General features: G+C 41.2%; 1 protein-coding gene across 2 annotated transcripts in view; it reads left to right on the top strand.

The window, feature by feature from the left end:
• The window catches only part of atrnl1a (attractin-like 1a), a 248,380-nt gene extending 225,434 nt beyond the window's left edge, over nucleotides 1-22,946 (top strand). For both annotated transcript variants that reach the window (XM_084020523.1, XM_084020524.1), the window contains 2 exons: nucleotides 7,334-7,448; nucleotides 20,776-22,946. In XM_084020523.1, the coding sequence (XP_083876649.1) occupies nucleotides 7,334-7,448; nucleotides 20,776-20,897 (237 nt within the window). In that variant the 3' untranslated portion in view covers nucleotides 20,898-22,946. The remainder of the gene's footprint in view (nucleotides 1-7,333; nucleotides 7,449-20,775) is intronic.
• Nucleotides 22,947-23,347: the final 401 nt, after the last annotated feature.

Raw genomic sequence — 23,347 nt, 5'->3', positions numbered from 1 at the left:
CTGCTACACCAGCGTGCCATGCTCAATAATAAGAATTATTAATATGTTTTGAAAAACTGGCACTCACTAAAGATGGCACCAAACCACAAAAAAATATATAAACAACTTCTTTCTGGCTCATTTTTCATAGAACGAAGGTCTGATATCAGCCGTGCCAAGGCCAATTTCAACATTGCACACAGTCAGCAAAAACTGTTGTCTGGCCTTAAGTGGCATTGGTATTTTAAAATATATATAAAAGGAGAGATAGAGAGACCTTACACTCTTTCCCTCTCTCCTTCAGGTCAGAACCTCTGTTCTCTTCAGCTCTACTTAGTGGCTGTCAGCTGAGGAAGCTTTTATACTGGACAGACAGCTCAGCAGGATTTTACTATTGACTTAAATGTACCTGGACGCCACCACCTGACTCTCTCTATTCACCCCTCACTCTTTTTCTTCTATGTTCATTTCTACCCCCCTTTCTCTCTTTCTCTCTCTCTCTCTCTCTCTCTCTCTCTCTCTCTCTCTCTCTCTCTCTCACTTACTGTAATTAGGTTGGGAAAGGAGCCAGAGAAAGCTCTTACAGTCTTAACATCGCACTGGCTGTGCTTCATCATTTACTCTTGCTCTCTCCTCTCTCTCTCACACACACACACACACATACACACACTTACTCACACAATGCGCTGGCACAAACACAACATATAAAGATTCTTACACACACACACATACACACACACACAGACACACATTTCTGCTGTTAGATTAGTCATTTAGCTAAGCAGCCTGTTATTAACCATTGAGATGAAATGGTCCATGGGGGGGTCGACCTGCTCATGTAAGTACACGTATACATCAGCTCTTCAACGACCGTGTGTTTGCGTGAAACATATTGACAAGTAGGTCCATTGCTGCTTCTAATGAAGAGTGTGAGTAGAAATAGTTTGTTGCTCTATTAAAGTTGTGTTGTGGCTTTTGACTGTGACCAGTAGTGTGACGTCACTGCTCTCAGAGGAACAGTGTCAATGCAGCAATAACAGAGGACATGACGGACTGAAGACAATGTAAGCAAGAGAGCATTTCATTAATTGAAATGCTTTCAAAGTTTTATGGGTGGGCAATGCATTCTACTTAGTCCTTCACAGAGGTGGGAATTAACAAAATACTGTGTGAAGTCGAATTTTTAGGCATCTGTACTTTTTTCCCTTCAATAGTTATTTTTCTGACAACTTTTTTCTTTTACTCCCTACATTTTAAAACAAATATCTGTACTTTCTACTCCGTACATTTTCAAAACAGGCTTGGAATTATCAGGGGTTTTTCGATTTGCAAGTAAAAAATGAGCAGAAATGTTCATCATAGGAATACTTTTTAGTACCTTTGAGAGCCTGCACCTTTTCACATTTAATTGAGTAAAGAAGTTGAATAAGTTCTTCTACGGTATACTTTTTGTACAAAAGTATCTGTACTCGAGTATAGAATGCCTGTACTTTTGACACCTCTGGTCCTTAAATATGCCAATATAGTGAGAAATGAACAACCTTGTTCATTGTTTTATACCTCATATATCAAACACAAAAATATGCTGATACCTCCAATAGGCATTTTTTTTATGCCATCTTGAAAATGTAATTTCAAATAATGTCAAAATGTCATGTATATCAATTTAAACCTGTTTAATTTGATTGGTGGCTGCAATAGATTCACCTACATTCATTGAGCAACATTCATAGACAAGCCTTTTTTTGTTGTTGTTTTGATTCTTGACTCATTGCTCTGCAGGTATCTTGACAGTTTACATATGTGTGAATTTGAATGACCATTAACTCACAACTAACTGCTCATTTCCAGGAGGAAATAGTGTCTCGTAAACGTGATGTTTACTTTGATAATGTGCACTGTCGATCAAAGGAACTAGAGAGTCGTGACAACACACACACACACACACACACACACAAACTAAAGTACTGTTGCTTTGGAAACCATTCTTACAGTTTCCACCATGAAGTAAGAGCGTGGACATGAGTTTCTTGTGCATGGAACTGTCAAACACCTGTTATTCATTTGACATCATTTCTCTCATCCCCATTTTATCCTCTTCATTCTCGAACTGAGAAAAGGATGACTCATTGTTTTGTCTGCGTATTATCTCAAGCAGGACAAAGTTGCGTGCTAATAGGAAGTTCTAGTTACAGAGTCAATTGTGTGTGTGTGTGTGTGTGTTTGTGTGTTTGTGTCTGTTAGTAGGGAATTCATCATTTCCTGACACTCCGAAAACACAAACAGGGGAGCCTCTCGCCTCTAATTATGCTGTACGCTCCAGCACTTAAACCTATTAGCACTGGAGGGGATGTTTACGTGTGTGTATGTGTGTGTGTGTGTGTGTGTGTGTGTGTGTGTGTGTGTGTGTGTGTGTGTGTGTGTGTGTGTGTGTGTGTTTCAACCAAGGAGTTCCAGTACTGTTGTTTTGTTAAGTTGATACCTACTCTGACACCACCCTACTGTGTTGATGTGTCCTCTAATTCCTCTGTAAAGCCTACATGCCTGCTGAGTGCTGCTGTATGTAATTATTGTATCCAGTTTTAAATTGTCTTTTCCACAATTCCTCATTTTTGAGTTAGAATTGGAGGTCACCCTGAGTAATTAAGTATTTTGACAGACATGTTCTTTTAAATCTTTATTTGCAGTTATTGAACACTGATGTTTTTTTCTGCCAAAGTGACTTTAAGCTTTAAAGAGTATTTATACCGTTTGACAGAGTTGTGCTGTGAAATGCAAAACTTTTACTTTACAGCAATGAACAGAAAATCTACATAAATCTGAGCAAATATGAATAAGAAGATAATTTTTATGTCTTAAAGGACATTCAATCTTTATAGCACCGTTCTTGATCAGGTAAAAAAAACAGATTCACAAAATGCAAACACTTAAAAGAACCAGAAGCTTCAAAAATCCATGCAGGAATACATAAAAACATGAGGAAATATATCTCAAAACCATAATCATTTCCATAATATCTGCATGCAGCTTTTTTGGGTTGTGTTTAAACTCACAACACTTGGCTCTAGCATAAAGGCAATAATCGGAACCATTCTTGTTAAGATATTTTCCTTAACAACGTCTTTTAGTAGCCTCAAGGTGATGCTGGGCACAAGTCACAGTCATGTGGCGCAGTATAAAAAGGAGCACTTCCTAGAGTGGAAAATACATCATCATGAATCTAGGGAGCAATTACATTTCATTCAAAGTATATGTGGTTGAATTATTATGTATGAAAAATAGTAGACCAATAAGCATTCTACCCACTCTAAGCAAAATCATGGAAAGAATAGTATATGAGTACAATAATACAACATTTTTTCTGTATAACTGATTTGAACACAGCTCATCAACATGCATACAGGAAGGGGCACTCCACAGCTACTGCACTAACCAAAATGATGAATAGCTGAAATAAATAGATGCAGGTAAGATAGTTGGTTCTGTTTTATTAGATTTCAGTGTTGCTTTTAATATTATTGACCATAGATTATTAGTGAATAAACTACACTGTTATGGATTTGATAGGGGTTCTGTTATCTGGATCAAAAGTTACCTCACAAATAGGAAATACTATACTGTATACTAATGGGTTTTTTTCAGAAATGAGGGTTATGAGCTGTGGAGTGCCGCAAGGGAGTTGTTTAGAACCACTTTTCAATATTAACAGATATTGATGACAAAGAAATAGAACAAGGTCACATAAGTTAAACTACTTGGTGTGCTGATTGACAGCCGAATGTCCTGGACGAGCCATGTACACTCAACAAAAATATAAACGCAACACTTTTGTTTTTGCTCCCATTTTTCATGAGATGGACTTAAAGATCTAAAATTCATTCCAGATACACAATATTACCATTTCTCTCAAACATTGTTCACAAATCTGTCTAAATGTGTGATAGTGAGCACTTCTGCTTTGCTGAGATAATCCATCCCACCTCACAGGTGTGCCACATCAAGATGCTGATCTGACATCATGATTAGTGCACAGGTGTACCTTATACTGCCCACAATAAAAGGCCACTCTGAAATGTGCAGTTTTGTCTCACAGCAAAATGCCACAGATGCCACAAGCATTGAGGGAGCGTGCAATTGGCATGCTGACAGCAGGAATGTCAACCAGATCTGTTGCTCGTGCATTGAATGTTCATTTCTCCACCATAAGCCGTCTCCAAAGGCGTTTCAGAGAATATGGCAGTACATCCAACCGGCCTCACAACCGCGGACCACGTGTAACCACACCAGCCCAGGACCTCCACATCCAGCAGGTTCACCTCCAAGATTGTCTGAGACCAGCCACTCAGACAGCTGCTGAAACAATTGGTTTGCATAACCAAACAATTTCTGCACAAACTGTCAGAAACCGTCTCAGGGAAGCTCAACTGCATGCTCGTCGTCCTCATCGGGGTCTTGACCTGACTCCAGCTCGTCGCCGTAACAGACTTGAGTGGGCAAATGCTCACATTCGATGGCGTCTGGCACGTTGGAGAGGTGTTCTCTTCACGGATGAATCTCGGTTTACATTGTTCAGGGCAGATGGCAGACAGCGTGTGTGGCGTCGTGTGGGTGAGCGCTTTGCTGATGTCAATGTTGTGGATTGAGTGGCCCATGGTGGTGGTGGGGTTATGGTATGGGCAGGCATCTGTTATGGACGAAGAACACAGGTGCATTTTATTGATGGCATTTTGAATGCACAGAGATACCGTGATGAGATCCTGAGGCCCATTGTTGTGCCATACATCCATGAACATCACCTCATGTTTCAGCAAGATAATGCACGGCCCCATGTTGCAAGGATCTGTACACAATTCTTGGAAGCTGAAAATGTCCCAGTTCTTGCATGGCCAGTATACTCACCGGACATGTCACCCATTGAGCATGTTTGGGCAGTGCTTGACCGGCGTATACGACAGCGTGTACCAGTTCCCACTAATATCCAGCAACTTCGCACAGCCATTGAAGAGGAGTGGACCAACATTCCACAGGCCACAATTGACAATCTGATAAACTCTATGCGAAGAAGATGTGTTGCACTGCATGAGGCAAATGGTGGTCGCACCAGATACTGACTGGTTCTGAGTCCCCAGACCCCCAATAAAGCAAAAAAATGCACATTTCAGGGTGGCCTTTTATTGTGGACAGTCTAAGGCACACCTGTGCACTAATCATGATGTCAGATCAGCATCTTGATGTGGCACACCTGTGAGGTGGGATGGATTATCTCAGCAAATCAGAAGTGCTCACTATCACACATTTAGACTGATTTGTGAACAATGTTTGAGAGAAATGGTAATATTGTGTATCTGGAATGAATTTTAGATCTTTAAGTCCATCTCATGAAAAATGGGAGCAAAAACAAAAGTGTTGCGTTTATATTTTTGTTGAGTGTAGATGAAATAGTAAAGAAAATGGGTAGAGGGATGGCTGCAGTTCGATATTGTAGGACATATTTACCAGGATGCTTGATTAAACAATTAATGCAAACCTTAGTCCTATCTCAGCTTGATTAATGGTCTAACACATCTGAAAATAATCTTAATAGGCTACAGGTAGCTCAAAACAAAGCTGCTGCTGCTCAACTGCTCATATAGAACTAGAGTATGTGAGATGCTTAATAACCTGAATAGGTTACCAGTTAAAGGTAGGTTACACTACTCTCTTGTTAGTTTTGTCAGAAATATAACAACAAAGAGTCCTGTTAGTTTATTTAATAGTTTAATGTTTTCTTGTGATAGACACAAATACTCTACATGGCAATCATCAAGGAGGAGATTTTTGTTACCTGCTTATAGAACAGGGGCTGGGCAGAGTACACTGCATTACAGAGCAATGGTAGCATGGGATTCTTTATCACGTTTTTGGTTAATGAAAGAAGTAAGATGGCCTTTAAAATAATTGTATTTGTTTACACAAGGTGTTACATGATTGTTTTTTTCCTCCTCTTCTAAAAGAGGCTATGTACCTTTTCTTGTGGATGTCATAAGTGCATAAGGGTACTATGACTATGGGTTGATCCGAATAGAATTTAACCTTAAATCAAGTAATGATTTTCATTTCCTCTGTTTTATCTTTTTCTTTGTGTTGTATGCTGTATGAATGCATGCTCATGTCTAAAAATGACAAGTTGGAATTTGTAATTTTGCTCTCGTCTGTGGATGAGGTAGCTGATGTGGATCAATAAACAATTCAATTCAATTCATGTAGCCTAAATGTAATATGAAGGAGACAGGCTTGGTCCATCAGATCTGCAACACAACAACAATACATTACAACACAATAGCCACATGTTGGGCACTTGGGCCTGTCCATCTGTAAACAGGAGGAAGGGGATCAGAAACAATAAAGATGAGGGAAAAACAGGGAATTAACTGGGGTTAAAATATGTATGTTAAACCCTGACGTGATGTCTAAGGAGGAAAAGAGAAGATGCTAGAGCTCTTTACGTATATTTCTCTTTACGCATACTGTTTGCAGTGTTTGTGTGAGTGTGTGTGTGTGTGTGTCTGTCTCACTTCCCCACAGACCACAGGGTCTATCTCTGTGACCTCTGCGGTACAGAGAGGCAGAAGGGTCAAACCGGATCGATGGCTCAATGACTCCCATCCTCGAAACACTATCCCAGCCATTAAATATCATTCTACAGACAGTAAGACACGGTATATACAATATGCCAGTCCCAAAGGCACTGTGAAGGATGGTTGTTATAGTATCGGGATGGCTATTTTTATTACATCTGATTTCTTATTTAATTATAATATTCATAGTTCAAGCAATTTTTGGGGAAAAAATCCACATGAAAATACATTTAAAACGGTTTAACTTCATAGCGAAAGTTCCATTTTTTGTTTGGTGAATCTGCAAATGCTAAAAATTAAATAAACTACAAAAAATAACCTTAAAGAGCACAACACTGTGGGGAGTTTTACTTGAAAGGAGATTAATTTACTATTTGACTGGTACAAATCTCACTTGATCCAAGCGTCTTCTCTGGGAGGATATAAAAACCTGCATGTTTAGAATGGATACGACGGCTGATGTTTAAACGTGTGTATTTGCACACGTACCTAGAGAGACAGCTACATTGATCTCCTACCTGTCTACATTAGCTGTACACACACCAAAGGCTGCTTCCTCCAGCTGGGAGCTTTGATCCGGGGGGAGGTGGCGGCAGGGATCTGGATATTGCAGCATCATCTCTGGTTTTCTGCAACATCCTTCAGACAGTCCAGTGTGTACTCATTGTGTACTTGTTTGTTTCCTTATCCCATGTGTGTGTGTGTGTGTGTGTGTGTGTGTGTGTGTGTGTGTACAGGCAGTGCCAAAGCCCATAGCCATGGAGCCGTGTTGGGGAAGCAGAGCAGGTGTTCTGACGGTGCTGCTGTATCTGCCCAGAGTCCCATCTGGAATACCTCCACCGGGACAGTCTGGTATGATTCACACAAATACACCCAGCAAAACAACATATAGGATGTGTCATTTCACTTTGTGTAGATTCTGACCATTTTGAGGAATGATGATTTCCAAAGGTTACATAGTGATGCTATTCTAGCTAAGACTGCAATTATCACATTTGCTATCAGTTTCTTGTCTACAAACATTACTGGGTGCGTGTATATTCAGGTAGCAAAAGCCCTCTCTACTGTGGGTTCTTCCCAGGATATTTGGCCCTGTCCTATTTGACAGCAAGTCGATGGAGGCAGCTCTCAACTGCAGACAGATCGGCAGCTCAAACGAATGCCGCTGAGCCAAAAGCTCCAAAGCTGAAATGACACTAACAGCAGAAAAGTGATAATACACCAACAAACACAGACTTTTTGTACAGCAGAGTGGTGTTCATGTCCCAGCAAAACTATAAACTAATAAAGAGTTGTAAATCAGTTGTTAGTAACGTGAATCCCATTGTCTCGTTTGTCACTTGCTATTTAGTCATTTAGTCAGTTACGGTAACGTCAACCACGTTTTTTTCCTAAAACTTACTAAGTGGTAGTGTTGCATAAACTTTATTTTCCTGCATGTGGATATTGACACTATGACTGACACGTGAAAAGCGACCCTAGAAGGGTAGATAGAGTTTGGTAGTTTGAAGCTTTGAAGCACTGACTGAGCTGCATCATTTGGCATATTGAAAGAGGAAATTGTGTGAAAAGCGTCACTTTCTGTCCCTGTTGAATATTCATCCTTGTCATGACATTGCACAGAAACCCATCGATTATATCTGAAGCTTCTGTGTATGTTCATCAGCATAGTTTCAAACTTATTTGGTGCTATATTTTCCCTTAACTACTTCTGTAGTGTTTTTTATGGGTTGCCTTCTAATTGGTTGTTGCCCTGATAGCAGTTCTTTGTCCCAGATATGTAGCAGCCTAAATATCTGGACCAGTCAGGAAGTCTTTGGGGAGTTACAGCCAATGAGAGACAAGACAGAGGTTGAGGGGAAACCTTGGAGAGGGGTTGCCTGTAACTGTGCAGGCTATATTTTGCATTTGGAACACGGACCAAAGTTGTTGAGGAGAATGATTAATGAGTAAAAATGTGTGGAAACAGGCTATCTTGAGAGAAAAAGTCGACAAGCACGATCATGCCCACGGTAACGGTTTGGAGACCTCATCGGGGATTCCTCGCGGTGAATGATCTTCTAGTGTGTCACCAGTTAGTCATGTAAAACCACATTGACTTCAAAACAGCAAGTGGTGCAGAATAGCAGCGATCCGATGACTTTGAAAGTCATGTAGCGTGAACTTGGCTCAAAGTGGTGCACAGTATGTTTTCTTATTGGGAAAAAGCAATCATGCTTTGTGTTGAAATTTGGATATGACCAGCTGCAGTAGCTGCCACTATCAGCAGACAGCAGTATTTATGTTCAACTGTCAGACACTTAACAGAGCTAATGTTCCTTTTTATGATTAAGTGTAACAAATATCAGCTCTTACTGGTGCTTTCTCCGTCTTCTGTTCATTGTTGCAAACTGTCAGCTGTCTATCCCACATCTCCGGGATTGTAGGCTCACGAAAACACTCCACACTATTTGGGATCCTTTTACAAGTTGAGCTGTTTTCAGCAGCTGTCAAAGAAGACTCCAGATGTACCGAGCTGGTGCTTCTTGTGTGCCTCGCGGCGGCTTCCCGTCAGCTGAAATGTAAAACAGGCACTGGCAGTTTGAACAAAAGCAGAGTAAACATACTAAAATGTGACTGGCGCTGTCATCATTAGTCTATTCGTTCGTCTGCAGCCAGAGGACTTCTGGTTCATACTTACGATGACGGCTTGATTTCTCCCTCGATTTCGTAAAATAACTCTGAGAACATTTTTGATAATATTTGTTCATGATGGAGGGGAAGGGTTGTAACGAGAAGTAGGAAAACTCTATGTATGACAGAAAACATGGATGAATCCCCGACATATATGAACCCCCACTGAATGAACCCCCACTGAATGAACCAGTGGACTTCAGGTTGGATACTAAACAACAGCTCTCAGAGATGAAACCAGATCTGTGCAGAACAGACAACAGATTGGATGAGGTTTAGGGGCGAATTGATGAAGCAGAATCGGCACTAAAGGCAGCAGCTATGATAGTGGAGCGGCTCAATCAGCGCCAGGCGACATGGAGGCGAAACTGATTGACCAGCCACATGGCAGGCGGCCAGGGGCTGACGCACCGGCCCTGCTCTTTCATTGTGGTAGGATATTCCATTATGGCTACTCTAGCAACTCAAGCCCCTTAAAGGCTGGTTTAGGATGAGTCTCCATATTTGAAGCAAAGACGGGAAGGAACGTAATGACTCTCTGGTCTGAGTCATGTTGTTGCTGTTAAAGATCGTGTTTTTTCTCTGCAGTTACATGACGTTTGCTCCAGCAGTCGTCACAATTAATCACAATGTCATCAAGTTCACTTAGTCATACACTTAAGGAGTGCACATTTAATTTGTCCACTGTCTATAATTATTCTGTTCTTGAAAGTATGGTGCTTTCGGGAGATCAAACAAGGACACATTGGCCTGCTATTGATTCGGTGGTCCGCTGGGCAGAAGTCCTCCTCTGTGCTGAAAACCAAGCTATTTTATTTAACACTATAGGTTCCCTATAACTGCTATTGTAGCATTTAAGTGAGTATATTTCAATGTGAAGCAGGTCAATCAATAAAATGTAATATAGTTACAGAAATGCTGCTGAAATTAACAAGTTTGTAACAAACATTTGGACTCCCAAAAACATTTTAAAATACAATTTATCAAAACTCTCGTCTGCCTGTGGATCAAACATATGACCTTCTCGTCAATTTTGTCTGTCATACAGTTACGAGAAGTTTGTAGAAGAGAGAAATGCCAAATAGTCAGGGCAGTCATCCTCTCTAGATGGATGTTCAAACACAAATTAGATTTTTTCGATATGCAGCGCTTTTAAATAAAATCAAACATGACTCATACTCATCCATCCGTCCATTATCTGTAACCGCTTATCCCGTTCAGGGTTGTGGTCGGGCTGGAGCTGATACCAGCTGACATTAGGCGAAGGCCAAACATGACTCAAACCCTCAAAGCAAGTTTGTGATGTGTTCGGCTGTCGGGAGTGACCTCCTACACATCTCAACTTCATTTAGAGATAATTTATACATATTTTCACTTACAGGGTCAGTTTAACGTAATTAATATATGTCCTTCCTGTCAACAGACTTTCAATTTGAGATGTTGGTGCTGATACCATTTATTGATTAATTGACTGGTTCTAGTTTCAGATTTCTGTTTTTGTCTTTGTTACTGAATATCTTTGGGTTTTGAACATTTCTGGGAAATTGTGAGTGGCATTTTTTAAATTTTCTTCAGTTTCCTGTCACTTTCTAGACTAAATCAGTGAACGGTCTGCAGTATCGATTTTTTTTTTCTTTTAACTACTGCTTTCTGTTGCCATTTCATTGTTTCATGGCAGGACAGGGTTTTTGTTGTGCTTAACTCTTTTATATCAAATGCAGAAAGCAGAAAAAACATCAGAAAAGCAGCAACATGACAGAAATGTTGCAGATCAACTATTTCTAGCATATAATTAAAATCAAACTAGTTTATATAATAATCCCTGTGTTTTTTTCCTTCAGCATTAGCATGCCATATATCACAGCAATATAATGAATTATTCAGACAAACTCTTGACATATGGCACCTTTTACAGAAGGTCTGATGTGGTTAGACCGTCCTGGTTTTACTGTTGGATCAATTGTTCCCCCAAATGAGACATCCTGACTTTCCAGAGTCTGAGCTCATGTTGCCGCTATAGACGTTTGACATGCGATATCCCCCATTCGCTCCAGCCGACCACCACGGCTGTAAAAATCAGTGAAAAGACAGCAGCACTTCCTCCCAGACCCGACCGAGGAATGGAGCGTTATGCACCGTCAGCATGAGCCAATCTTCCCTCCCTCCAGCTCGTCTTCCACCTCAGTCTGCCTCTCCTACAGACCGCTCTCTCTCTCTCTCTATTTACCTTCTCCCCTGCAGCTTTTGGGGAGACTGCTGTCAGTGAATGTACTGTATGTAACTGGAGCAGGTGTGAGAGGCCTCTGTTCCTCCAGACAGGAAGCAAAGCCTTCAACATGACGAGTACCTGACAGAAGAGACAAGCACAGCAGACGGAAAATGAAGCATTTTTTAAAAAAAAGCATTTTTTCCTCTCTCAAGCTAGAAAGATCTTCATGTTGGACCGAATCAGAAGCCTTGAAAAAGCATCACCAGTTACTAAGTCTAATAGTAGCTAAATCACAGGGTTAAAGTTGTTATGACCATTATATTGTTTGTGGTTACTTTGCAACTGTTGACTCCAGCCTGAGTTGTAGAAATGTCACAGAAAGTGGAGATGGTAATGATGCAAAAAACTAGGGGATAATTTCATGTGTTGTAAGATGCCTACTGGCGTCTTTATTTGTTTATTCTATTCTGGGTCAGATGTTTTAATGTGAGTAACATTAATAGACAGGCAGAAAACTGATGTAACAAAGGGCCAATACAATTTTCTAATTTTAACCCTGACCCCTTGTTCTCGAGCGCTCTTTGCTCCCCCTCAGAGTTACAAGGGGTGGTGGTTGAAATCTTGATTTCTGAAATGGGACAACCCTTTGAGACTGATAGTCTCGTTGGTGTTTACATGAACAGGCAAGATGAGACCAGACGAGCCTATTCATAGTAGAATAGTGGTGCTATTAGCAGCTATTAGAGCTGTGCTCCTACCTGCCAGCAGTCCATTTCAGGTGCCACATGCCATCAAAATTGCTACATAGAAATATTTCAAATGCAAGACATTTGTCGTTCAAAAATCAGCCTTAAAAGAATATTGTAAGTCTAGCAAGCAAGCTAGAGACATTGGCATGCAAGCAGGTATTGTAGCAATTATTTTTGTTATGCTTGTTATAAGATGAGGGCCAAGCTGGTCTAAAACACAGATTTAAATTTAAACCATGACTGAGTCTTCAGCCAAAACGTCAACCATTAACTGGAACAGAGACCGGGAGCTATTTTTTTGCTTTATGTTTTCACCATGACAACACTATAGGCCATTGCAATTTCAGATGACAAAACAGCAGATAAAACCAGATTAAGACATTTAAATTCCTTTAAGACAGTGTCCATGTATTAGAGTGAAAGGGCTGGTGTTTTTTGGACATTAGCTCATCACAGGAGGAGCAGCAGTCTAATTTCCAGGAAATTAGGGCCAATAAGAAGCTTGTCAGTTCTAGTCAGGCTGCTCTCTGGGGGGGGGGGGGGGGGGTTCCAGCCTCTTCTGTTGTTTTTCTCATCAAATCAATGTAGTAGCTTCCATGGTGATCAGCGTGTGAAGCCTTGAGTCGATGGTTTTGTCATCTTGTGTATTTGTTTAGTGATCAGAGAGTCATGATCACAGGTGTTAACATGTTATCACATGAAACACCAAATAGATGATAAAAGTCTTATCAAAAAATAACAGAAATCCCCACCCAACATCCGTCCCCAGTCACTGGCTCCTCTACCCCTCCATCCTCCCACCCATGCTCCCCAGAGAACACTCCGGATAGGGTCAGACAGCAGTTCCCCATTGATGTTCGTATGTATGAATGCAAAGCCACTGCAGGGTAGCTCCGCCCACCCTCAGCGGGAGACACTTCAAGAGGAATCCTCGATGAGAGAGAGCCTAGTTTAGCTCCCCGTCTTCCCTTTCTTCCCTTTGTTTTCTTCTCCTCCTTCTCCACTCTCCTCCCCGGAGGAGTTACCAATAACTGACCCTTTATATGTAGGAGGGAGAAAAACACCCATGTTGATTTCAGAAGAGGGGGGGCTACAACTGCAGCACCAGCCTTACAATGTATGTTTCTCAGCTGCCAGTTTCTCAACCTATATTCCTCGCTCTGTCTCGTTTGATCTTTTTCCTCTCTTGCTTCAGATATGAAAGGCCAACGTGACTTTCCTTTGCAGGGTGGCTGGGTTCACCCTTAGGGACAGGGTGAAGAGGCAAGACATCAGGAACCTTTGCTTTCTCATGTTGAAAGGAGCCAGATGAGTTGGCTTGAGGGTTTGAGCAGGATGTCTCAAGGCTGCCTCCCTTTGGAGGTTAGGTTCCAGCTACATCCAAATCAGAGGGTGCATGATGATTGCATATCCCATGTGGCCTGAGAGAGACGTGGGATCTCCCAGAAGGAGCTGGAGGATGTGGCTGGGGAGGAGAAAGTTTAGGCTACCACACTTAGCCTGCTACCGTTATAACTCGGAACGATGGCATCGAATGTGTGATGATGTGACATAAATTCAATGACGCATCACAAAATCAAGACTTCGAAAAAGACATCTATTTGTCATCTAATTCCGACTAGCCAAAATCAATGGTGCAGGCTCCTGGATGAGACGAGGAACATATTCAACAATCATCAGTGCGGAAAACTGATACCAGACATGCATTTTTCACTTGCAATGCGTAAATCATGCATAAACGTAACAATAATTAACGTCCAAGTGCAATCGGTGTTGTTGCACAACGTCAAGATAGCCATAACAGTACTTTGCCATGTGCACCTGTAACAACGCTTCTATTTTTACTGCAGTACAATCTTTTTTGTTTGTTTTTTTTCTTTAGTTAAGCTCTGAGTGTCAAACTCAGCATTCCTCTCTGTCTCTCTCCGCAGACCAGTGTGTATGATGGGATTACAAGCTGCATGAGCAGAGGAGGTCTCTAAGCTCGTGTATGACTTTGTTCTCCGCTCTGATCTAGCAAGATGGAAACACACTCGCATAACACACATGTATCGCTGTGTGTAAAGCCAAACTCCATTCTGTGATGAAAGAATCATTTTTGCACAGTTCTCGGCTCAATAATCCAACAAGGAGTCCCGCCGGTGACAGCGAAGGGAAGCAACTCACTGGAGTTAGAGCGGCTGACAGCTGTTGTCAGACAAATTGCAGTGGACAAGCTGCACATGGTGCACGCCTTCCGAGCGACTCGCACAAGAGGAGCAGCTTGACCACTGAGTGACTGTTTGTCTGATGCAAAGGAAAGACTGACAGTCAGCCTGGTGAACGAGGGATGGATGGAGAAAAAAATGGGGAAGAAGATCTTATTTTTGGCTCCAGTCACAAGTCTTCCATGTCCACGGCCTGTTTCACGTCATCATTCTCCTGTCAGTCTGTCCCTCCTGCTGCCTCAGTTGTTTCATATTTTTAGTGTTTCAAATAAAATGGAACTCAATCAGCGGTTAATGGGTTTACCAGGCTGTACAAATTCTCAATTCGGTGCATTGGAATTGTTGAGGAATGAAAGACTGTGGGTTGCATTCTTCTAGGCCTCTCTCTCTCTCTCTCTCTCTCTCTCTCTCTCTCTCTCTCTCTCTCTCTCTCTCTCTCTCTCTCTCGTGCTTAGATAGTGGATCAATAGAGACAGAGGAGCAGCAGTATTCTCAGCCGCCTTTTTCATGCGCTAATCTGCCTATTCAGCACCACAGAGAGAGAGAGAGAGAGAGAGAGAGAGAGAGAGAGATAGAGAGGTGAAAGGAGGAAGAAAATACAGGTACTGTGAGAAGTTTTTTTTTTTTTTGAGTAAAAATAGAAAGTGCAACGTGAGAGAGAAACGAGGAATTAAAAAGCTGAGAGGTCTGATAATAGAGATTGATGTAAATTCTTAAGAATACTGAAAACGGGAAACAGGTAGAAAGTTGGAGATATACAGACAGAGAAGTAGATAAGTGGTTGAAGGAGTTTAAAAATGTGTGCATTAAGAGTCCATGTGGACGCCCCCTCACCCATAAAACCAGATTTGCATATCGCCGCAGCAAAACTCAAATGATAAGTCCTTGTGCTTTGATAAATCCACCCTGAGAAGTAGGAAGAAAATATAATCCCCGCTCCTCCCATCTAATTTACAATGTGTCTATGTCTTTCACTTTCCCTTTGCTAGTAACATATCCATTCAATTGTTGCGTGACTTTTAGGCATTCTCATTTAAAAAAAGAAAGAACCAGTGAAGACCACAACTGTGTGGATATCACTAAATTGCTGCACTAAATCTTATTTAGTTAACATCATTACTGTGATTTCTCAGGAAACCAAAGGAAAATGCCCTATCATAAAGTTCACCTCTGTGTTGCCTTTTGCTTATTTTATCAAGAGATTTCTCATGGTACACTGAAATACAAATCGAGATCATGATCACGAAGACCTGACCAGTGCGAGAGCCACACTGCATGACACACTTACAATAACATGTGGAATCTGAATATATCAAAAGCTCCCGTGTTCCCCTTTTCTCACTCCCAGCATGTCAAATACTGCAGCTTGGTCAGTGCTCCTTGGCATCTGACGCAATCTTTAATGTGTTGAGTTGAGGCACCGGACTTGCAACTCCAATGTTAACACAGCTGCGTCCTTAATACACACTCAGACCAACTGACGTGGGAGAGGAGGTGTCAAACCAACCAGACTATCGGTCAGGAGTTTGATGTTTGTGTGTGGTGCAATTATTATGTAGCAACACGTTTTCACCCATAATATTTGGTCAGTGCTCCAAAGCTGCAAACTTTGATATGTGTGTCAATAAACACTAGTTGCATATCTTTAGTGTTGTTTGTCATGTGACTCACCGAAGTCCCATACCCGTCCAAGACTAAAGAGGTATGTAGAGCGTCATAGTAGGTGCTTAGGGCCACTGACCAAGCATTTGGTGCATTGAGGTGAGAATGTGTTCTGTTCTTCTGCTCTTATTCCCTCTACACCCTCCCTTCTCTCTCTCTCAGTCCTGACAAAGCATCTACAGCCTTTTGCTGTATCATTCTCACTTTGGCCCTCTTCCTAAAGGGAGGAAATAGTCTAATTTATTATCCCTGGACAGAAAATTGATTTTGGCCATTTGCATTAAAAAACATGAAGGACGCACCCTATGAAAAACAGTCTAATATGAGGCAACTCTTGGATTAATTAAGTAAAACTTGACTGGCTCATTTTGCTCTGTAACTGCTGTGCAGACAAAGAAAGCACCCAACTTATGCTGCTTAATAAATTGCTAACTTGATGAGTGAAGCAAGTCAGGAACGTTCATATTCATCTTCGACCGGTGTCTGTATGCAGGCAAACTTCCTGGAACAAAGGAGATACCTTTTAGTTTTAATAGCAGCTGGCATTGATACCTGCTGGGTGTGTCTCAGAAGTCCTGTCCTGCAGCATTGTGGTTCCCAGGTTTACACACATTTTAATCTTGGCTAAAAACGTGCTGGATTCTCTCCATACACGCAGAGGTGAATTAGCCCCTCGTTGATTGTTCTTTTGATAACAAGATTTCTCCCAAAATTCAATTCTTCTTCAAGTTTGTACGAGTAAGGTCCTCATCTTTCCTCCCTCTCAGACTCATTGACTGCTGGCCTTTGAGCATTGCCGTAGCACCGGTGTCCTTTTCTTCCTCTGTCTGTGTCGACCTCCTCACACCCTCCTCCCCTTGTCTGTCTCCCACTGGGTGTCTGACTGGAGAGCTGCTTGACAGGAATCGGAGGGCAACGCTCGGAAACTCAGCTCCATTGACCCGGAATGGATCTCCGATACTTTGATCCTCTCTGTCTTTGAAACCATCCATCCCACTGGGATGCGCTCTCCTGCCGACCCCCACTCCTTCATCTGTCTGTTTCGTTGAGTTTTGGTCAAATTCTCTGTAGTATTTAGTCCCTTCCAACTCGTGTGTGGATACGAAGGGTCGGTCATATCAAGCCACTGTTCTTACCTTACTTGTTGTTTTGCCATTTGCCCTTTTTTTCAAGTTTTTTCCCGAAGTTAGATATCTGCCATTAAAAAAGCAAAAGATGCAGCACATGACAATACTGACTGAAAAAGAAAAACAGGAAATAAAAGTCAAGCCAAGATCAGGACTCTGATAAGGACTTTCATGCTAAACCCTTGACTTTTTGGGAATATCTTTCCACCTTTGTGATGTTCTGAATATATTTGAGAGACAATTATATAGGAATCGCGGGTAGTTTGGATGTATTTTCATTCCACATTATTCAAACAAGCATCCAGAAAGGCTCTACCAAACAACGGCATGCACTTTTAATGAAAGGCATAGTTATTCAGGATCAAACCTGGATCTTACATGGGTACATCAAAGCAGTCCTAGTTGTGTGTCATGTTTTTCTGGTCTTTTAAAACCTGAAATCAGTGCCTCAAAGATGCATAACTATTTGAATATCAATGCATGACTCTTTGACTGACTTTGATTTCCCTTTGCTTCACGGAACAGACAATGTTTACTATTGTACTGGATCCTAAGCAGGCTACCATCCCTGGTGTCTTGATTAAGGGCGAGTAAAAATCAGAAGCTGGGCTTTGATGTTTAGTGGGAGAGGAGGGCCTGGCTGTGAGGTTTGTCACCGGGTTAACATGCAGGCTCCTCCCGACACAGATGCTTTCCAGCTGCAGGCCCAGTTTTCCACATCAGACCGGTACCGATAAACGTTCCCGGGGATTTTTGTCTCTTGCTAATGACCCCATTAGTCTATCAGGAGGAGGGGGGCACCGGTGTGGGAGGAAGGGGGTGTTAATGATGCTTCAACTCACCTGACAAAACAATCACATTAAGGTGCCTGGTCGCCACGGCAGCAAACGAGCACTTGCACTCACCTGAAGCATAATTTGATTACTTTTGACCAATTTAATTTTGCAAATGGAAATGTGTGTATTCACATGGAAAAATCAACACAATTATGATGGCAATTTGTCAATGGCAAAAGCTATTTTGATGTAAGAATATTCAGATGGCTCGGTGTTCCCTCTTTCATTCTGGGGTGGCAGTGGCTCAGGCCGTGGGAACCGGTGGTTGCCGGTTTAGGTCGCAGCACGGACCAGGACAAAGTGTGGGCTGGTAGTTGGAGAGGTGTCAGTTTATCTCCTGGGCATTGCTGAGGTGCGCTTGATCAAGGCACTTGACCCCCAAACTGCTCCACGCTGAATACTGCCCACTGGTAGTATTATTAGTATGGGTTAGATGTGCTTAACATTGTGTGGCAATGTTGATTTACATTTTACATTTAGTAGAACTGGTTTTGTTATGAGACTATCAGAGATATTACAGTATATAACCCAGACAGGTGTGTATGTAAAGCATGCTGCATATCATGTTCAGACAGATGGATTTTGAGGTCTTATTCATGATTTTATATGTGGCATTCCATTTGATCTGATTTTCCATTCCTGATCTGTCCCTTGTCTTTTTTCACTTGATGTCCCTTTTTGTGATTTGTCATTCATACAAAGCAACAGGACATAGTCCCTGGCTACTCAAACAAAAAAAACCTATATGCTTTCTTTTTTGTCAACATCTTGGTGTTTGGTGTGCATTCATTGAATACAAGTGTAGGCTAATCCTAATCTTCAGTTTCTCTCTCTCTATCTCTCTCTCTCTCACACTTGTGTTTTTCATCCTGTCCTGTTCTTTCTATCTCTTCCAACTACTTATCCATGCTAAAATCCCAAATCACAACAAATCTGACATTTTGAAATCAATAGGTGACTGAATGAGTGATGCTACGGTAACACAGTCACAGCTGTGTGTTCATAGAGTATTTTACACCGGGTTTGAATGTGGGAGAGCCAATCATAATCGAGGACCGTGCATTTTATCAATCGTTTCAGTACACAATTAAAAACAAATCCACCAACTGATTAAATGAAAGATCAGTTTAAGTGCTTCATACAATGTCACCTCATAATAACATCATTATTGTATTTATTGCTGTGTTGTTAAACAAATCTAGTTTAAATTTTATTTCATCCATTTTCTACCATCCACATCGAAAAATGACATTAAGATTTTAGAGTGGAGATATTTGTCGGGCTGCAATAAAAAATTGTGTTCTTGTTTTGTCCTTCCAACACTCCAAAACTCAAAGATAATCAGTTAACTATCATTTAGGTAAAAAAATAAAATAAATAAACAAATCCTCAAATACTTAAATCATATTTTTTCTTTTAGCCTAAATAAGTAAGACGTTAAGTGACAGAAGCAGGGCTGCAGCCAGGGTTTTAGAAATACTGAGGCCAGGGGTTCAAGCCAAAAAGAATCTTCCACAAAAATCAACACAAACATAACTGATGTGTCATCCATGGCTCTGCATTGGAGTAGCGACAACCTCACAAACTCTTATGGAGGCGTGTTTATTCCTCAAATAAAAAGATCTGCAATTATGTCATTTGGGGAAAAAATGCAAATTACCATTGCAACAAAATACAAAATTTGAATTATTGTCTGTGGTAGACAAAACAAACCAAAGTGAAATAACCAACCACAATGTGCCAAATTCCAACAGACCAGGTCTTGCTTGGCACTCAGAAAGCACATCACTGGTGGCTGCCATATCAGTCTGTGTGGCTTGCTGTGTCAGAACTTTGCAAAGTGTGTGCGTGCACAGGTGTGTGCGCGCACACACACACACACACACAGACACACACGCTGAGAAACTGTGTAATCGGCTTTCCCCTTTCCACCCACCCAAAAAAATCCCAAGAATCACTTGAGTGTGAAATGCTGCAAACATCCTGCATCCAAATCATATCAAGAGCACAGCAGATTCCCTCCACTGTTTGCCTGTTTTGTTTATTTGGCTCCTGCATACGAGCAGATTGAGCTCCCGTCATAATGACCATGCATTGTCAAGCCCACGGTTGTTGGGAGCAGGAAGACAGGGCTAGCTGCACCAGCAAGAACCGCCATGGCTCTAAATCCACATTAACAAGGGCATGCTACTGCCAAGGTAACACAATACTGTGAGGCATCTGATGCTTTGGTGCAGCTGGAGTCCTCTATATGAGCCTGGCTGTGGCGAGCGTGTTGAGCATCAGATTCAGACATTGTTTTAAGGGGTAACATCCTGTTGGAAGGTGAGAGGGAGAAAGGAAAAGACGGGGAAGAGGAAAACCGGATGGTGGGAGCTACACTGCAGTGACCTCAGTGTTAGCCTCCTTGTTTTCAACGCTAGCTGGAGAGACATTGATAAAACGTTTAGTGGATGTTGCCGTGGGAGGCCTGCTGGTGGGTTGAAGTGTATTCACCTGTCACACATTGGCTGAGTCTCTTTTTCATGTGGTTTTCAATAGCCTATATTTCAATACATTTTCACCTTCTTTGCATTTTTCCGGTCTATTCATTTATCCCACCCTAAATAGCTCAATAAAAATTCAATTTGTGCTTTACGCAGACAAATGTGTGTGTATAATAAAATGACATAAACAGCATGCTATTTATTAACTCTTTTTTTCATCGGGGTTCTAGGCATCGCTATAGCCAGCGCACTGGTAGACTCGGCACAACAGCGAGCGATGGACTTCAAAGAAAGAGGCCTGGGCCTGAAGCACCGCAAACACACTGTGCACCACCAAGGAACCTGTGTATGAACCGGGTTCCCTCAACGAGGTAAGATAGCCATCGAGCCCCCTGGGAGACTTTACTGGAGATATTCTCATGGACGAATGGACACATTGTAAAGAAAGGCAAAGCCTGCAAAACGGGGGTATGGATGGCTTGGAAGGAGAGCAAATGCATGCACTGTCTCATCAACAGATACCCATATTTGGAACAGTGGCACTCGTGATCCCTTTTTTTAATCCTGGTAGAAATGGAAAGATTCTTCATCCACGTGTTCCTCTTGTCCCTTGCAATGCAAGCCAGGAAAACCAGAATTGGTAATCTACACACTGACAAGAAAATGTGATTGTCCACAACAGCATTGGTCAGACATTTACTATGAGTGCCAGCAGGTTTTTCACTTCTTTGCCATTTGTGGCTCTGCATCTCCAGGGCTCCACTTGTCTGTCATGCAGTCGGCCATATTGACAGAGAAAAACACTTCTTTTACACCATTAGACCAAACTAAATGGCTTCGAGCTCCACTGAAAGATATCGAGCTGAAAAATAAACGGGGTTGAAATTAAGTCCTCCGGTTACAAACCCACTCGGACTCGTGAGCAACGCTGGGAAGAACAACATGGACCTAACTTGATCAATGCAAAACACTGTAGTGGGTGGTGTTCTGTGACGAGGAAGTCTCCTCTGGGAATTTTAAAGACTACTGCTGTTGCGATGTTAAGGAACGGAGATCATTGGATGTAACTGTTGAGCTTTGTCCTCGATGAAATACTTGTCATTCTTGTTTTTCCCAGCACCAACATTTGAAGTTCTACATTTTGATATCTGCTCAGGTCCTCTGTAATGGAAAAGAGTCCATTATCTGTAGCGTTGGGCCTTATACACATCTGTATATGCACTATAAGTGAAATGCTTTACCAGTACATTAGGACCCATTGTGGGATAATATTATGCAACTGATCATCCAAATATTTATTCTGGGCTGCAATGTAACCTCAAGGTCGGTATCATCAAACACATACTACTGATGGTATTCATATGCCTATTGATTCAGTTATGACTGTGAAGATACTTCTATACATCTTTTCTCATGACCTCCAGTAAATTACAATTACTTGTGATACAACATTTTGCATAACATATCTCTTTAAGTAATATTTAATAATTATGCAAATGACAGTTAAACCATTTAAGAATGCACTAAGGGTTTTTTTTTAAAACAAAAACTAAACAATAGATACGCTTGTGCAGTATTCCCTTTTTTGTTAGTACCCTCTGTCTTTCATTTCCAAATATATATTTTATGTATGTCATAGCAATGTTTGACTAATGTTGAATGGTTTTTCTTACCCCTTGAACAATTGTGTTAAAACCTTCATCAAATATTTTAAACTCAGTTTGGTCAACTGCACACACACACACACACACAGTAGAGTTTCACAACTGTTCAATCGTTTGGAATCGCCTACAACAAAGGCTTGATAGGGAACGTTCAGATGGCTGTGAGGACGACTCTATAGGTAGCAGAGGTTGTAAAAAGCCCACTTTACAAATAGATGTTATTTTGTATGAAGGTTTTTTGCACATGGAAAACAAAATTATTTACAATGTTTCAAACTGATATTGAAAGGGCAGAAAGATCCATTTGAGCAACAGTTGTATAAGCGTAGATGGAAAAAAGTGAAAGAAACTGGAAGCTAAGCATCAAAATGTGTGCAGATTTGTTGGAAAGAGTTGCTTTTTCAGTGTCAAGTTCACAATAATGCAGCCTACAAGCTAGAATTCAAAGGCATGTTGCTTTAGAAATGTTATTTCCAAACTTCAAAATAGAAGGTTAGTCGAGGGTTGGCACTATTGGAGCTGGATTGGGGAATAACAGCTGAACCTACTATGGACCAACAAATTACAATCTAACCATTGAGCCGACTGCAGAGGTCCCAAAGAAAAACGGCTTTCCAAAATATTCAGAGCCCAATTGCACTGTTGTGGTTCAATTATGATCAAGACTCACTTATGCTTTTTCTGGAAACAAAGGGGGCATTGACTAAATAGAAGTGTGTTTCATTAAATTATTTCTCTTTTGAGGCTAAAATAATATAAAATATAAATAATAGGTATAATAAAAGGTATTCTTGATGGTCAGAAGAAAAATGTCAACAAACGGCTGATTCCAACGTTTGAACAGTATTGTATGTCTTTATGCACATTTACTGTCTATATATTGAGCCTGGTTGTTTTCATGTCTTCATGTCATTTTGCACCAACTTGTTGTCGAGACTTCTATTAACAAAGGGCAGCTCACCACACTGTTTTTGTCCGTATGAGCGTAAATCTGTACATTTACAATTAAAAACATTTTGATGCCTTTTCGTATGGCAATTTGATCTGATATACTGTGTGTGTTCTTACCTCTGGTGTTATATTGATTGGTGTTCTCTGGATGTCAATAGGGTCACATTACAAGCTCCACCAACACTAT

Source organism: Eutrigla gurnardus (genome assembly GCF_963514095.1).
Source record: "Eutrigla gurnardus genome assembly, chromosome: 11".
NCBI classification, from domain to species: domain Eukaryota; kingdom Metazoa; phylum Chordata; class Actinopteri; order Perciformes; family Triglidae; genus Eutrigla; species Eutrigla gurnardus.
The sequence above is the reverse complement of the archived record's forward strand: the minus strand, read 5'-3'. Positions and strand labels throughout refer to the sequence as shown.